The sequence below is a fragment of the Pterocles gutturalis genome, unplaced genomic scaffold, assembly GCF_000699245.1.
Source record: "Pterocles gutturalis isolate BGI_N339 unplaced genomic scaffold, ASM69924v1 scaffold47910, whole genome shotgun sequence".
NCBI classification, from domain to species: Eukaryota; Metazoa; Chordata; class Aves; order Pterocliformes; family Pteroclidae; genus Pterocles; species Pterocles gutturalis.
This window is the reverse complement of record NW_010145078.1, coordinates 602-17,271: the sequence shown is the minus strand read 5'-3', so window position 1 is coordinate 17,271 and position 16,670 is coordinate 602. Positions and strand designations below refer to the sequence as shown.

The following is a 16,670-nucleotide window of genomic DNA, read 5'->3' as shown; positions in this document are numbered from 1 at the left end:
TCTAACATTCTGTGATTCTGTGAATGGAAAGATAAGCCCTTCAAACACATTAGGATTAACTGGGTTGGATGCTGATAAACTAACATGGAAAATTTCCAGAGGAAAAGGACCTCCAGGGAGACCCCTCCAAGGGCTTCCCTCCAGCACTGAGATGTCTTGCTGTGAGCAAAAGTACCACAGCTGATCTCAGTTGTTATGACAGTTGAGCAATAAGGGATGCCTGTCTGTCCGTTATGTAGGACGCAGAGCTGGAGGAAGGAAGTTTCAGTTGAGCTTTTGGAACATGATTATGAAATATTTTGTTACTGAAATAACTGAGCAAATCCTGAGATTTGTTGTAGAAGCTGTGTAGCAGTGAGGGAGCGAGAAGGTGATGCCATCAGGCAGAATGCATTCGAGTAGTAAAACTGTTGGCTTTAAAGGTGAGCACGACTCAGGTTTAAATTGTAGATGGCTGCAGTCATCCAGCCTAAACCCGCCCTGTCTGGCAAACTGGGAGTAGTCAGAGATACAGAAGTATTCTAATATGCAAACAATGAATGACACAATGACCAAAGTAAATGTTGTTGGGGATTTTTTTTATCCCATGTACTGGAGGAATATTCCGTCTGGTTAGACTATTTTGACATAAATTGCTGTCCTCCTTTGGTAAAAGACTGGGACCATCCCTAATAATGCTTTAGAAAAATCCCTTATAGAGGCTGTAGGAAATGAAAGTGTGTTTCAATACGTCGTTGTGCAATAGAATATGTGGGGGGAAGGCCCATCCATCCGTGCCACTTAAAATTTTACAATTCTAAATCTCAAGGTTTGATTGTTGTGATCACTAGCTAGTACTCAGGCCTTCTCTGAGCTTTCTAAAGGACTGAACTCATAAATAGACTAATTTCTAACAGCAGGCAGTAGAGGCAGCTGCTTTGCACTTCCAGTAATTCAAATACAGCGTTAGCTATTTAATGTTGTTTTATGAGAAGATGGATCATTAGTTAGGGCTCCTCGTGTAATTCCTTTGTTGTCTAGACCGTGACCAGCCTCTTGATTTGGCTTCTAATCTGAAAGATGGCTTTTTTTCTCTTGCAAAAATACCTGCTGTAGCATTAGTCAGTCTTTGATACCACTCAGATAAAGAACTTGCCCTTAGAAGTAGGAGCATACAGCGTGCATGCTGAAGACATAGGCTAAAACTGGTGAATTAAAAGCTATATTGGCTTTATAGGTATATCGTAAATGCTATTTTAACATTAAGCAAGTTATACAATTTTTTTTCTCCATATATCTCATCTCCTTTGTTCAGCTTGTGTGATGTAACAAAAATAAATGTTTATTAGTCTGAATAAACAGCAAGAATTCTGTTCAGCTAAAAGGATTAGTGGAGATGAAATTACAAGCTCTTTAACTTGCTGTTAGAGAAACAATAGAGCATAGCTTGACTCCCTAACTCAACTTGGTCTGCTGTTGCTGGATAAAACAAACAAAAAATGTTGAATTTGTAAACAGTACATTTAGTACTGAAAATTACAGAAATCAGCAATGCCATGTTTATCATCACTTTCTAGACCATAACCACAGTTTGATATTTTTCCACTGAGGAAACTTGAGGTAGAAAATTCAAAATACAAACTGCAATCAAAGACACCAGAGTTGCTATGAATGCTTTCAATTTGAAGCTTAATAATGATCCAGGAGTACAAGATTCAGTACATTTCCAGATTTTACAATCCCCAGAAAGCTCCAGTGTCAAGGGAACACAGTATTTTTAAGGTAATGAAATCTGAAAATAACGACATGGGTGTAGGGGAGAGCTTTGTAATAGAGAAGGAGAAAATTACAGAACACAATTCCTATTGTTTATTAATACTATTAATATATTTTATTATTATTATTGAGTAATTATTTGTTTATTGATGAGGCAAAGTGCTGTAAAACAGAAGGTGTTGAATTCAAATTACATTAGACCATTTTGTTGTCTACAGATGATGTATCTATCCTCTCACCTTTCTGTAGAGAAAACCTATCCTTTAATCTCTTGTACAGGTTGGGAAAGATTCTTTTGGGAATGATTATGTTGAAAATTTGAAGAAGAATGGTATTTCTACAGGTAAAATTTTACTTTAAAGAAGCCTTTTGTATTTTTAAGCTTTAAAAATTGGTAGTGGAAGATTTCTTATTTTATTGCCTTATTGGATATATTTTACCATTAAGAACTACAAATAATTTTTTTGACACAACTTTTTTTAATGCATGAATATGGGTGAGATAATGGGGACTTAAGAAATCAGCTGTACCACTGAAAATAAAATGTAATGTTATTACCTCTAAATCTCAGACGATTACATCAGTGCAAGTCACCTGAAGATAACTTGCTGTTACACAATTGTTTACGCTTGCATTAATGATGGTAAGGCCTAGTCAGAAATTGAAAAATCTGGACTGATTATTCGTTCTTATTTTCATGTTCGGAGACAGAGGGATAGAGTGGAAGTCCATTTGTCAACTCAGTACATTTCACGTCTGTTTTGTGAAATGACGTGCAGTCATTTTAGACTGTGGCTGATGTTTGTTAACACACATACACACAAAAATCAATGTTTAAAGGATTTTGGGAAAAAGGGAAAATTAAGCATGCACAATATTCTATTATCTTTGCACCTTTGTAACCCTAATTCTCTCTCTTGTTTGAATGTATTATGGGGTGCTGCTTTACTACATGATCATGTTTTTGTCTATATGACTCTTTCTCCTTCAGGGTGGACATGGATGGACAGATGCAATCACTAAGTGGCAATTCAATATTCAGTTTGTCTTTTCTGTTTAATGTGCAGCCACGAGCTTCCTTTACTGCATTATTCAAATTCTGCTTTAAAGACAGAACAATCAGTATTTTGTGGGCTTTTTTATTATGCTTATCAGTATAGCATCTAAATATTTCACAAATATATATACAGGTTTATTCATTGCATCTCTTCCAATGTATGCAAGAAACCAGGCAAGGATACCATAAAAACAGTGTGTTAGTGTACAGTTCCAAATCTTTCTAAAGCATGCCTACCAAATGAATAAAGTCTTTGATAATGTAAATAAAGATATTATAATGCATAGCACTTAATGAAAGTGTATATTCCACAAGCAACCTTAAATCCTTAAAATGTAGGAAAAAAATTCTGAAATGCCATCGTATTGCACTTCACTGATCAATTGAAGAGTTGGAATATTTAGGTCCAAGGTACTAATTTCTGCTCATTGAGTTAATATGGTGTTAGATTGTCACCCCCTGTGTTGATCAGCGCTGGAGGAAGACAAGATGTACTGCTAAAGAGGCTGGTCTGGGATCCCAACTTGCATTCCAAGATTTGGAGGCAGGGGTGATTCAGTGTGCACAGACCTTTTTGCTTAGGACTGTCTTTAAGTCCTTGGCTTTTCATCTCAGTTTAATCCTTGCCTAGCCTATCCCTGTTGTTATACATAAGGATACAGAGTACTGGATGAAAATCCTTGCCATAATGCCAGTTCTGCCAACTTTCATATCCTGGATCCTTGTCATATGCCTTCTTTGTTTACATTGCTTTTCTATTTCCTGACATATCACTTACCCCTTTTATTTCCAGTTCCAATCTGTTTCATAATTTTTTCACTTCCCTAGCCTTCCTGTCTTCCACAACCTGTCAACTACCAGTGCTGCTCAGACCATTTAGACCTTTACTGATGTATTTACTCCCTCGCCCAGATTTGAACTGGGTAGCTCCAGGGCAAGTATGAGCGTGATGTTATGTGGTTTTTTCAGCTTTGTTCAAATCTGAGCAGATTTTTAAATTGGCCACAAAAGATGCAACTTGAGAAAGAAGCCAGCCTGTGCCCAGCGTGAAGTCCATGTTCTAAAATGTTAGAACACAAAGAGCTTCTTAAACAAAGGGTCACCAGAATTTGTCTCAAATAAAATAGTAGATTTTTCTCAAATACAGTTGGGAAAGAAAACCCTCAACCTTTTTGACAGTTTTCTGCTACAGTTGTACCTAAAAAAACCCCACCTGTCACAGAAAGCTTCAGACCACAGGTTAATATTTGACAAATTTGCTGACGGCTGAAAACAGGTTCTTATAGTAGTAAATATGGAACAATCATTATAATAGACAGTGCTGCCAGCTTCACTCTAGTTAATTTATCTGAATAATAATCCAAAGAGGAAACATATAGCCTCACCACTGCCTTCATAGCACATGTTAATACTACTGCTGAAATGCAAATCTACAGAGAATTAAATGCTGTGTTGTTTTAGTAGTTTAGTTTTCTACAGCCTTGACTCTGTTGTTTCATTGGATAAAAGAAATACTGCCATGTAGGAGTAGAGTGCCTGAGAAGGCTGTATAAATAACATGCTTTCTCTAAAGCAGAGATGTAGCCAAATTAAAGAATGTTGGACTGGCATTTCTGTTTTGTGGGTGTAAATTAACACTTTTTGTTGTTGTTAGCTTCTCTGGCATTGTTGCACATGAAAGAGTAATTAGCATTTTTAAATTGCTAGAGGTTATGGGTTCATTTTAGATTTAATTCAATTAAACTGCATCACATGCTATTGGTTGAAAGTAATGTATTGAACTAATGCATGCTGTAACTTTTCCCTTTCTTAGGATTTGTAGGTCAGACTACAGATGCTGCTACTGGAACTGCTTCAATAATTGTCAACAGTGAAGGTACATGTTTCTACTATGAATTGTCCTCTTTGTTTTGCCTCTACAACCATAAAAGAAGCCCCTCCCTTGTCACTGTTAATTGTGGAATTTTTTTCTACATCTTTAATTCTTTTCATCATCTCATTCACACTTCATTGCACTTCCTCTTATTATGGGCCATGTTGCAGGATGAGGTGCCTAAAAGCAACAGAGTCAGATGCTTAGATTATCATTGTGATAGCCATAATTCATATGGCTATCGAGTTTTACAATGGCCAGATCACACAACGTAGCAGGTTAAAGCTCTCCTTTTCCACCACAGCTTATCCAGCACTGAGGAAAGGGTTTGCCTCCTCAGCACACTGAGTGAGCCATTATGCCCTGAATATGGCAAAGGAATTGTCCTTAGGATAAGTAGAAATATTTATGTTGATAAATGCACAGTGAAATGGCATATTTGTTTTTTCTGTGTTAATTTTCCTTAGCCTGTGCCTTTGCTCTCATATTGCAGGGGAAGAAGAAAAGATTTGGCTTGTTTTCATATTCTTCTTCAAGATTGCTAAATTATCCTCTGAAAACTTTCTGTTTATCTTTTTCTCAAGCAAGTTGTGCTGTTGAGAGCTCTTAGGCTAAGTATGTGTGTCTGGATCAAAATTTAGAGCTCAGGACCAATAATGTTTGTGCAAGCATAACAAATTGAGTGTGATTGGATTTGTTCACTTTTGGTGCAGATAAGAGTCTTTATCTGAACAGTTACCACAGCTTAGCTGGCACGTCAGCTTAAAAAGCTCCAGTGAAACCTGGTGGTAGTACATTGGGCTACAGCTCAAAATAGGAAAGGAAGCATGACTATTCTCTCCAGGAGCAAACCTGGGAAGGAACTGTGACTAAAGGCAAGTCTGCACAGGAACATTCAGGAAAATTAGGCAAATTAGTTGGAGATGTGAGTTTAATTAAAGATTAATCAAAACCTTGCATGACAGCTCTAATTCAGAAATAAGGTAGCTCTAATACAGTGAATAAACTGGATACCTGCCTCTTACTTCCACCTCTTTCTCTTTGTTTGGGTCAGCAGGTAAATTACCACAACAGCTCTTAAGAACTTCTTTCTTGTGCCACATATGGTCACTACTCTGGTCATTGTAAATGGGAAAGACAGTGAGAATCCAATAATGCACTCCCAGACCTCACTGTTTTGTAAATGTAACCATGTTTTGCACTAGGTTTGCTGTGCAGAATAGCTGAATAAGAAACAAGTCTTATTACTTCCCAGTTCATGTGCATGGCCAACTAAAATAAACATGGTCTAAACTTGAATGAACAGAGGATGACCTGTTAAAATTATAACACCATTAATTCTTCCGAAGGATAAGGAACAAAACCATCTTGAGGATCTAAAACCTTTATAAGCACCAGGAAAGCTAAATTAATTGTTCAGTGCCATGAGGTTCACAGTGTTAGTGTCAGTGTGAAGGGTCTCTGATAGGCTTGTGATTCATGTAGTGAGATGAGTAATGCATAATGTCATGCAGTTTGTTTCTTACAGAAAGTAAAAAATCCTAAATTAAGTTACTGCTGGCCTCAAATTTCATTTAAAATCTAGTAGAAGTGCAAACCTGGTCAGAACTGTGCTATAAAGCAAACAGATGCACAGAATTGGTAATGGTTCTGGTTGTTACTTCTTTCTAAAACCATCTGGTGCCTGAATTGAGTAAAATGCAATAAAATAGCAGTACTAATGTGCTTTGCTGTTGCAAGAGACACTTTTTTTTTTTTTCTTTTTTTTCCCCTGTAGAAACCTGGCTGATTTGACCTAAACAGGTTTTACAGCACTTTTCAAAGGGCTTGTCTACACATGCATGTTTTACTGCAATAGTTGTGCTGGCATAGCTGAAACATCACAGCATTCAATGCACTGATGTAAAGTAGTTTCTGCTAGTTCAAATTATACCTAAAAGGGAGGCATTTGAGGTTGGGGGTGGTGTGTTGTTTTTTTGTGTTAAGACAACAAGGGACAAATAAGAAACACAGGTCATCTCTTTAAATCAACAAGTTTTGATGGCTGTATTTTCACACACCTAACCTGCACTTCATCTTAACAATTCTTTAGAAGTACCAATACTTGTGAAAAATGCCAACTCCAATCAACTGCGTAAACTTACAGGCAGAAGTAGGAGAGATACTCAAGTAAAGGGAGCAGACTATGATGGGTGAGTGAAGGCGGAGGAAAAGAAAGCTGTAGAGAGGAGAGTCAGAGGAGGCTCTGAGGTAAACTTGCGCTGATGTTACCTGCATCTGTCTAGTTGGTGCTGTTGAATTTCTGGGAAGATTTTTACTGGTTACAGAATTGCACAGCTATAACTCATCCATTATTGTAATTAGGAAAGTACTAAAAATTTGAAAAGTATCAACCACATTTCATTTTCTCAAAGTTGCATTATATTCTGGGACAATACAGTGTAGTTTCAATAAAAGACAGAGAGGTTAATTCTCTGCTTTGATGCAAGATGGTGGAGAGATGTTTAACATGTTTATAGTGCTGCACTGGAAAATGTGCAGTTCAGAGATCCTGCAATGGTTCCCCTGGGCTGGTCTCAGAAATCTGTGCAGAAATATTTTTCTGGAACCTTGTGTTCCTTTCAGTTGTTCTCTTTTGTGCGACGGCCTCTTCAGATAGGTTTTGACTGACAAGCTTCAGTTTGCCAGGACCCTGTACACTCCAAATCTGTACTTTTTCTCTAAAGGAGAAAAGCTGGTACATCCAGCTGCTTTTCTTAACACATTTTCTTTGAGGTGCATTGCACCACTTTGAACCCCAGCTTTTATTTCCCCTTTCAGCCTGCCTTCTTTCCACTAGCTCTGTCACTTAGCACACCTTCTGCTAACAGTGCGCTGTTGAATGGTAAGAACTCCATAAAGTGATGTGCATTGTACTTTTACATACACAGGGAGGAAAAAAGCCTCTTTATGGATAATTTTTAACATGATTACCTGTGAAGTTTATTGCAGCTTTGTCCATATCTGGTACTGACTGTTGACGACACCATTAAGCTGGCCTGACTGGACCAGTGGTTTGAACCAGTCTGACAACTTCCGTGTTCATAGCAAAAATTCAGTGGAGGGACAACAGAGGTTGACAGGTCATGATTAAAGTGCTCTTGATTATTGCAAGTTAGGACTTAAAGCTCACCTAACACAGAACACTCGGAGATAACCCTCGCTTGAGATAGGCATTGTGCTGACTTTATGATAAAGTTATTAATCATTCATGAACAGTGAATAGGCATTATTTTGTAACTGAGTTTACCTTCAATACCAAAGCACTACCAGTATAAAAACATTCAAAATACATATTTAGATAAGGCTAAATAAACAAGGCAAACTTAGAATACACATGCCAGCTTGTTTGAATTATACTTTCCAAAGAGAAAATCTTTGTTTTGAATCTTCAGGGTTATGAAGAAATGTCACCTGAATTTCTATAGAATTTTTATGTATTGACATTCATCATGAACTTGAACGTTTTGTGAACTAGTCAATGCTCCTACCAAGTAATTGCATAGAAATTATGATACCACAACACACCCAAAATTTGCCTTTGTATTCATGAACTGTGTGATTTGGCAGCAAATGTTTTTTCTTGTAACATTATTTTTTTGGTCACAAATATAATCTTTTTTCTCTAAGAATTATTGTGCAGGAGCTCTGCAACTATTGTTACAATTGCATTGTTTGAAATTTTGGTGAATTCTAAGTACTACTGATGGCTTTCAGGCCTATCATCCCATTTTTAAAAGTGAGGTTATTGCACTGTGGCATTTACTGGTTTGCCTTTGATTTTTCTACTGGCACTTCTTATCTGATGGCATCTATAAAATGACACTTGTAAAAAAAAAATCTAGCTTGAGTTACCGTCTTTCTAAGAAGTGACAGTAGCAGGTTTAGAAGCCCAACTGAGGACAGTATTTGCATATGCAATGTTCAGGCTGTTTTAAGTATTGTTTGGACCCAATCCCCATCTGGTGTAAGCTTGCACGAGTTTATCAGCTTCATTTAGCTGTTCTAGCTTATAGCAACTGTGAATGTGGCCCTTAATATTTTAGCTGATGTCTGCAAAACTGAAAATAATATAGATGCTCCCATCAAAACTGAGAATTTTTAGTCTAAGTAGTGATATTTTAGAATTAGCTGTAATGCAGTAAGTAGATTTTTCTCATTCTTAGTGTGGGCAACACTTTACCTCACTTGAGCTGTTTCAAAGTTAGGTGTACAGCTTAAGGCTTCACCTATAGTTAACAGAGATGCAGAGACATTTCCAGACAACAGTTTATCTCCCCCTCAGATATCTAAGATACAAGATTTAAAAAACCCTGAAAATACTTGTCTCTCCTCCTTGTTGAAGAAACCTAGAAGGAATTTCCTAGAATGTAGAATTTTTTTTGAAACTTCAAAAATTAGTTAATGTTGGACAAGATGAATCCCACCCCTCTTTGCCATCTGTCTTTAACTCTGTTATCCCTGGTGCTGATTTCCCATCTGATTTCCCTGGCAAGAAATAATTGCTTTCAACAAAATGGTTGCTGGTAATACAAAATTCTGGTATTAACTGTGAGTGCATGGGTCCAGATTCTGCTTTCATGCATACTGGTATAAGTTTGTGGTGACTGCTGCCATTCACAGTTAGTGTGGTTGAGAACAGAATGTGGCTTTTTCTCTAAAGCTTGGGTTAAGCCCACCAGGACTGTTACACCGCAGTAAGTACTGCATTTCCCTGGCAGGTTTGAAAGCAGACTTTAAGTCTCTGACCTTTTGTAGTTAAAAAGAAAAGCTTCTGACTGTGATCCAGTGCAGCATGGTCTACCTTGAATTTGCACATATGGGTTTAAGCAAACAGCCTCCTTATCGCCTTGGGCCATTAGCTCTAAAGTCTAATAATAATATACATGTCAGTACAGCTAAATAGTTCAGCAAGATAATGCAGCAAGACATGTGGATAGAGTCTGAGATTCTAGGTAGCACAGAGTCCAGGCAGAAATGAAATACATTTTTGTTCCACTGATTCCCTGCCTTTTACTCTTTGCACTGCTGCACCCTGTAAGCTTTCAAAATATATCCTTGGCAGAATAGGTGCAATTTACCTTTGAATGTTTCTTCTACAGGATTCAGATATCTCTGATAGCACTTACTTATTGCAGAAGGTTTTTTCCTTTTTTTTTTTCGGAGATGCCCATCATTGTTGAAAAGCAGGGCGTTGGCTTTAAATGCTGAGGTTTTGCTTTTCATATGCAGCTGTTCTGTACCAAACCATTGACAGCAGAATTGCTTTGGAAAGCTTGGGCCCCTCCCTCTGAGATCACTATATTATTCTTTCCATTGTCCTGCTTTCTTTTCAGAACGTATTTAGGGAGACAAGCTTTGCACATTTCTTATTCAAAGGACTTTGAAGTCACGTTCAAGAAAAATAATGTATTTAAAAACATAAATATTTATTTACGGACTAATTCAGTTCATTACAGAATTGGTAGCCTTTAATGATTGGCGGTCCTTAAAAGAATCTTCAACAGGAGCAGGCTGAGCCTGTAAATCAAGGAACAACTGACTTATTGAATTTAATACTTGAGTGATTAATAATAAATTTTAATTTGAAGGCAGCCATGCCTGAAGGTCTCTAGGTGTTGTAACAGAAATTAAAAAAAAAAGAATGAAAGAAAAAAACTGCAATAAAAGAAGGCAACTTGCATGTCTAAAGAAAAACAAAAGAATATTTGGAATCTACTAAATGAACCTCCTAACCTAACTGTAAAACAAATTACAAGAATGAAAAAGATCTTAGATATGCTTGGAGATACCACTGTGCTTTCACATGTATAGCTTCGCTTAGACCATTCTACTGGACAGCTTTAAGCACAGAAGAATCTGTCACCCACCTTCTTTACTCAGTTCTGATAAAGCTTCCTTAGATACAGGTATTACCTTTCTGCGTTTTGATGGCAAGGTGATTCTAGTTTTCATGATGGTTAGGGGCCCTAACTTGAAGTGTTACAGGTAAACGGAGCAAGCCTGTTTCTCTAACATTTAAGGAACATGCATAATTTTCATAGCTGTGTGAAGTATTCTCTGTTTCCAGCTGATGGGAAAATTAATTTTTTATGGCATTTTTGGCATATGGACTCAGTAATCACACGGATGCTTTTCTCTTCAAGTGCTACTGAAATATTTTAAGAAAATGCAAATATCAGCCTTACTATATGTCCCCCATCTCCCTTGTGGCTAGTACAGTGCTTCTTTAGAGTTCAGATAAAACACCGAAATAGGCATGGGGAAAGCCCATACATTATTTTTCCCAAAGAAATATCTACTGCATTTGTTGCGCAGTGTAGCATTCATTAGTCCATCGATCTTCTGAAATCCTTGGATATTTGAAAATGCCAGAGATGCGTACATTTTTAGTGGGTTTCTTTTTTTAAAGGAAATTTAAATCCTCATCTGAAATGTATTGTAGAAAAGCAAGGAACTGTTTTACATACTTTATTGCAAAGATGAATGTAAAAAACACAATATCTTCTCTTTAGGACAGAATGTTATTGTCATAGTCCCAGGAGCCAACCTGCTTTTAAACTTTGAAGACCTGAAGAGGGCTTCTGATGTCATCTGTAAAGCCAAAGTGCTTGTTTGCCAGCTAGAAATAACCCCTGCTGTTTCTCTTGAAGCTCTGAAAATGGCACGTGCCAGTGGAGGTAAATTAACGTAAGCCATTCTGTCTCTCTCATTTGTGTTGCATGAAAAATATTCTTTATCTTGCTTTCTAAATAAAGATCCTGTGGACTGTTCTGGTTTCTGTCATACTTGTTTTATTTAGAAATTAAACAATAGCCAACAAATTCATGCTACGTTAATGAAAACTGAATTAAGTTTTAAAATTTTGCAGTATTTACCTTGAATGGCAAATCAACCCATACCCTTATAATCTCCTTGTATATGTCTGGTGCTGCCTTTCCTCCTGTCCTCCTGTGACTAAATACAGTACAATGTTGTTAGGTCAGGAGCTATGGGCCTGACACTGGTATTATTCCGGAGCAGAACAAGCATAATGAATGCAAGTCAGTAAAGTTCCACACACAATAAAGTGAATGAAATGACCTCAAAACCAGACTTATGCCCTTGTTCTCCCAGCATAGCAGTAGGTATGGCTGTGGTTTTCTATATAGAAATTAACATCCTTAAAATGAAAAAAAAATGCTTTTTCTTCTTAACCAAAATTCTTAGAGTGTGACATGGCATGCTGCCATTGAATAGACAGTTATGGTCTCTGAAATTATTAGTAAGTTGTTACTGTGCTGTACTCTTAAATGTAGGCCATTGTTCCTTCAGTGTTGCATATATATAGATAAAAGTTGACGTTTTGCTTGGACAAGATGGGGTTTCACTGCTGACATGATGTCTTTGTTGTTTAAGTGCCTGTAATGCTTTCAGTTACTCAAGCACAATAACCACTCTATTTGAACACTAAATAATTATGCAAGTGTGGCATTATATGAGATTTAAAATATGTTCTTGTCTATCCAGAAGATAAGACTGGGAGGGGACAGCTCATAGTATGGTCAATCACACAGCTGGTCAGGGATGGAACTGGGATCAGAACGAACTGGTTTGTTGTAGCTGGGCCCAGGCTTGCTTCAGTAGATCATAGCATGCTGGGATTGATGCCTCTTCAGTCCTCCTTCTGCACCAAGATCTCTGTTGTACACCTGTTGTGATCACTAGTGTTCACGCACTAGTAAAGATGTCAGATGTAACAGAACTTTATACATAATTTTTAATGTATTTTTTTTCTGATTTAAGCAGCTATGTGAGATGCCAGACTTGGAGAGAGTGTTTCTGAAAATGTGGTTGTAATAAACTCTATAGAACTGTGCAATGGGAAAAATTATTTTGACTTCTGTTTGAAATGTCAAAACTGCATTCATGCAAATCTAAATAAAAATTAAAAACTTTAGAAAACTGAGTATCAACTGAAATGCTTAAAATGTATGTGAGGGGAAACAGAGCTTACTATATTTTTTCATTATGTTTTATGAAAATAGATAAAAGCATTCTTAGTCTAGTGCTTAATGGACTAGAGTTGAGTCATGAGTCAATATCCATGACTTACTTTGTCTCCTTCTAAGTCTATGCATAGTTTTGGTAAGATGCTTCACGCTATTGTCACCCTCATGTGGCAAGATGCCAGACTGTGACATAAGAAAAGATAGGATTTTTTTTAAGACAATTAAAAAAAAGTCCAAGCCTTATACATGGAATAGGCATGGAAGCATTTAGCAACTGTAGACAGCACAATACATCAAGAAAATATAGAAGTTAACTGTGAGCCAGCTATAGTTCTGTGCTGCTAGTCTGCTATCATTGTGCAGCTCTCGTATCAGGAGAGTTTGGTTGCTTCTGCTTTAAAACAATAGGCTACACATGTTCAAATGTCATGTGCAGTCAAATCTAAGTCAGCAGCTGAGTTTGTAGCACTGTAAAAATCTATCCTTAGCCAACTGTAAATTGTTAATGCAATTTCCCTTCTTTTAGCCTGCAATACCCTCATGTATAATGCAGTACTGCATGTCAGGATGTGCACTAGACTAATTTTGTTTAAAACAGATGCACACCCAGATGCCTCAAACCTCTGTTTCAAAGGGGTTTTTTGCTTGCTTTTCTTCATTCTTACTGAAAGAAATGAACAGTAAGATGGAGAAAGAATGTGAACACACAGGCAAGAACCCTTTGCTTCTGTCAATTAATATCACCTGGATGTGTAAGCTAGAGAGGGACATCTCATATTCTGACATCCTCTCATTCTGGCACTGATTGTGAAAGATCTTGTGACAATCTTGGGATGGATGGATCTAAGGAAGCAAGGAAGGAAGGAAGGAAGGAAGGATTGTAAATATGAAGTGGGTATAAATTTTAGTGGAAATCTGACTGGAAAATTCTAGGTTTTTAATGGCCATCTGTTGTGAAGCTGCTGCTGCTTCCAAGAGGGAGACCACTTAATTGATGACCAAAATATTATTGTATGTCAAAATCTGTAAAGCCACTTTTGGGTTTCTGTAGTGACAGACTCCATAAAAGATGGCTGATAACGCCCAGTCTGTTAATACTGTAGTGAAGAATGGGCTGGAGGCAGCCTCAGTTATTAAGGTTCCATGTCACTTTCAAGTAAAGGATCTATTTTTCTGGTGCTTCAACTTTTTAATCCTGGGCTGCAATTTTTTTTTATAATTTGTTTGTCTGTGGTTAACATCTTTGTCATTTCTGCCAAAGCATAGTGGCTGCAGAAACCAGGCAATGGAAAATGCCTCCCACCCTACCCCCTTTTAAATTATGGCTACCTTAAAATTTACTTAAGACTTGATAGCAAAGCTGCTTTATTTTAAAGGTAAGCCTTTACAACAGTATGGAAATCTGCATTATTACTGTATTATCTGCCTTTGGAAAATAACTACCTTTCATGTAGATTTGAGAAAATTGTTAGAGCTTCACAGCAAGCTTCCCCAGAGAGTCTGTCCACACAGGCAGTTGTCCATTTGGGCAGCATGACTTCCAGTGTGATTGCTGAATCTGGTTGTAGGCAACTTCTCTTACAGTGTTAAAGATCTCTTGTAGGCCCAGGAGGTGCATAGGAAGAGCTTGCTTGATTTGAATACAAGAAGGGACAAAGCTGGACAGGAATGCTGGGAGAGAGAGTACATTTCGGATAAGGGAAGTGCAGGAGGGATTTGCTTGATTCTGGGGTTGGCAGAGGAAGAAGGAAGAGAGAAACCAAAAGGGAAACAAAATTGGAACAGAGAATAGAATTTGTTGAATAGAGATTGGAATATGGTGGTAGAGTCAGGGAGCAGGCTGTGGGTACTGGAAGTGGGAAAAAGAAAGCATAGGAGAGGGGTTGTAAAGAGATATGATGAATGTTGAGTGAAAATAGTGCATAGTGCCTATGCAAGGAGGAATAAAGAATGGAAACTAGGTGAGGAGAATGGATCTTGGCAAAGGGAAAGAAAGAATTTGGGAAGAAAATGATTTGGTGTTCCTCAGGGGGACCAAACAGACTACCCTGTGTCACAAGCCATGATCTTCTTCACAGCCTGAAAGACAATCTGAGGGTTCCTCTATCTCCTGCCTGCTCAGCAGATATGGCAGCAAACTAATACTAATATATTACACCCTGTTCAGGATGAGTCTGTATTACTTAAAACCCAGGTTGGAACATTTCCAGTGCTGCTCCTGACCCATGTATATGTTTGTGTAATACCACCTGACAGAGTTTGTTTTCCAATATGTGCTGTTTGTTTGTTTTACCTAGGAAAGTATACCTTAAAGATTTGTGTTTTAAAAAACTTTATTAGGGTTGCAATTCAGAAAATAGGAAATGCAAGAGTTAAGGTTGCCTGTGAAACCTTAATTTGTCCTTTCTGCGTATGTATTATGTTGCAGTCTTTAATTATGTGATCACATGCTGTTTTCAGTGGTATGTGATCATATAATTAAAGAGTTTATTATAATACATACTGTATTGAAATAATATAAGGAAGCCAAATTAAAATCTCATTGGAAATCCTAATCCTGGCATTTTTTGACTTCTGAGTAAAGGTCTTTGTCGCTTTAATACTCTTTAATGAGGCAGGCAGAGAGGCCTGGGATTCAGAAGTTTTTGGGGTGTCTGATTATTATGTGTTATAGCTTAGGATCTAAATACGTGTTTAGGACTGAAAATTTAGGCATCCAAGTTGGAAGATTTGCTCACTTACTATAAGGACGATTTCTAAAGTAAGAGAGTGTGCTTTATATAAAAATGGTGGCCTTGTGGTTAAGACACAGAAGTATTAATCATAAAATTGGCAAAGTGAGAAAGCAAGTCTTTAGACTTCCTGTGTTAACAGCGAGTAAGTCACTTACACTGTCCTCATGACAAAACCTTTTCTGCTGTTACACAGGTCCTTAGGCTACAGTTTAAAGTTAGGTTAACTAACATATTCTGCCACGTGTTATGTTTAGGTCTACCTCTGCCAGATAGCATATTAAAAATATACAGTGCCTTGTCTACGCTACAGTTGTATAATGTGTCAGTTTGAACAAGTTAGGTAGCACATTCAGAAGCACGTTTAACTCCCTGTCTGGACATGCCCTTCATTACTTCATACCCCAGTTTCTTCATGTACAGAATCCAGATAACAACACTGAAAAAATTCTAGAACTAAATCAGTTCTTGTAAAACTTATTAAAATCGTGGAAGAAGCATTATCATAAACATTGGGGAGTTTGAATTAACCACCACGGTGTTTCAGGTGATTGTTTATGAATCTAAAACACTAGAGATTGAGACTTTCTTTTTCTTTTTTTTTTTTTTTTCAGTAAAGACTTTATTTAATCCAGCTCCAGCCCTTGCTGACCTAGATCCACAATTTTATACCCATTCTGATATCTTCTGCTGCAATGAAACTGAGGTAATGGTCATCTGTCATAGTAAAGAAGGAGTCTTAAGCAGTAAAATTTCAGAGGGATTTTGTTCTCAGAAATGCAGCATAGGGAGCAAGAAAACTGAGACATACTCCTCTTACATGGGACTTTTGGAGGTGACAACTTTGATCCCTGACCTAATGAGCAAAAGAGTATTCTAGAATACCTATAGATGGCACTCAAAATTTAATTAATTTTTTAGCAGGAAAGTCATGTCCAGCCTTCCTTACAAATAGATGAGTAAAACAAATCCCTGAAGGGACACTTTTAAAATGTTATCACTGAGTGGTAAATATTAAAATAGATAGTTGTCCTTGTTCTGTGGTCCCTTGATATGATTAGCAGGCATGTGCTAGCCATAGTTTTCTGACAGTTTTAAACTCGCTTGCCAGGAGGTGATGCACACATGCTGCACTTGATAGTAAATACTAGCTTCATATGCCTCTTCCTGACAGATCTGTTTTCAATTAATCTGTTTCTCTGGCCCTTCAACTGTACGTTTGC

At 37.4% G+C, this 16,670-nt stretch overlaps 1 protein-coding gene across 1 annotated transcript; it reads left to right on the top strand.

The window, feature by feature from the left end:
* Window positions 1-2,028: 2,028 nt before the first annotated feature.
* RBKS (ribokinase) lies at window positions 2,029-16,153 on the top strand (the record flags this gene model as incomplete). The annotated part of the gene is made up of 4 exons (XM_010085274.1): window positions 2,029-2,098; window positions 4,626-4,688; window positions 11,240-11,404; window positions 16,062-16,153. Coding segments are annotated over 4 exons (390 nt in total), but the record flags the coding sequence as incomplete, so codon positions are not given.
* Between the last annotated feature and the right edge of the window lie 517 nt (window positions 16,154-16,670).